The sequence below is a fragment of the Carlito syrichta genome, unplaced genomic scaffold (genome assembly GCF_000164805.1).
Source record: "Carlito syrichta isolate Samal-C Ts95f unplaced genomic scaffold, Tarsius_syrichta-2.0.1 Scaffold308155, whole genome shotgun sequence".
Taxonomy (NCBI): Eukaryota; Metazoa; Chordata; class Mammalia; order Primates; family Tarsiidae; genus Carlito; species Carlito syrichta.
This window is the reverse complement of record NW_007252251.1, coordinates 1,180,148-1,180,578: the sequence shown is the minus strand read 5'-3', so window position 1 is coordinate 1,180,578 and position 431 is coordinate 1,180,148. Positions and strand designations below refer to the sequence as shown.

General features: G+C 60.6%; 1 protein-coding gene across 1 annotated transcript in view; it reads right to left on the bottom strand.

Annotated features, from left to right (window-relative positions):
- The window catches only part of TPD52L1 (tumor protein D52 like 1), a 102,466-nt gene extending 102,174 nt beyond the window's left edge, over positions 1 to 292 (bottom strand). Inside the window, exon 1 of the mRNA XM_008065102.2 lies at positions 120 to 292. Coding sequence (XP_008063293.2) covers positions 120 to 292 — 173 coding nt within the window. The remainder of the gene's footprint in view (positions 1 to 119) is intronic.
- Positions 293 to 431: the final 139 nt, after the last annotated feature.

Genomic DNA, 431 nt, shown 5'->3' with positions numbered 1-431 from the left:
TCTAGATGGGGGGGCGAGATAAATCTTGGAAGGAGACAGTTTGATCAGCGGGATCTTGGCTGACAGAACAAATGAGGATGGCTCGTGCTGTCCAGAAAATTGTAAGCCTGGCAGCAAACCTGTTGGGTGACTCCCGCTCGCCAGCTTTCCTTCGGGACGTTCGGCCCACGGAGGGCGGGCGCACAGGGTCGTGAATCTCAACCTCAGTCTCTCTCTCAGGGCGGGCGCAGAGGGTCGTGAATTTCAATCGCCACCTCCTCCACACCCCCCCCATCTCTCTCTCTCCCCCCATCTCGCTCTCTCTCCATGTCCCTTCTTCAACGGGGCTCTGGTTTACAGGAAAAGCCACCCCGGAATTTCCTGCCGCGCGAAACACAGGCGGCGACGATGGCTTCCCCGGCTGACCTCCGCTCCCGCGGCGACTCCCGGCC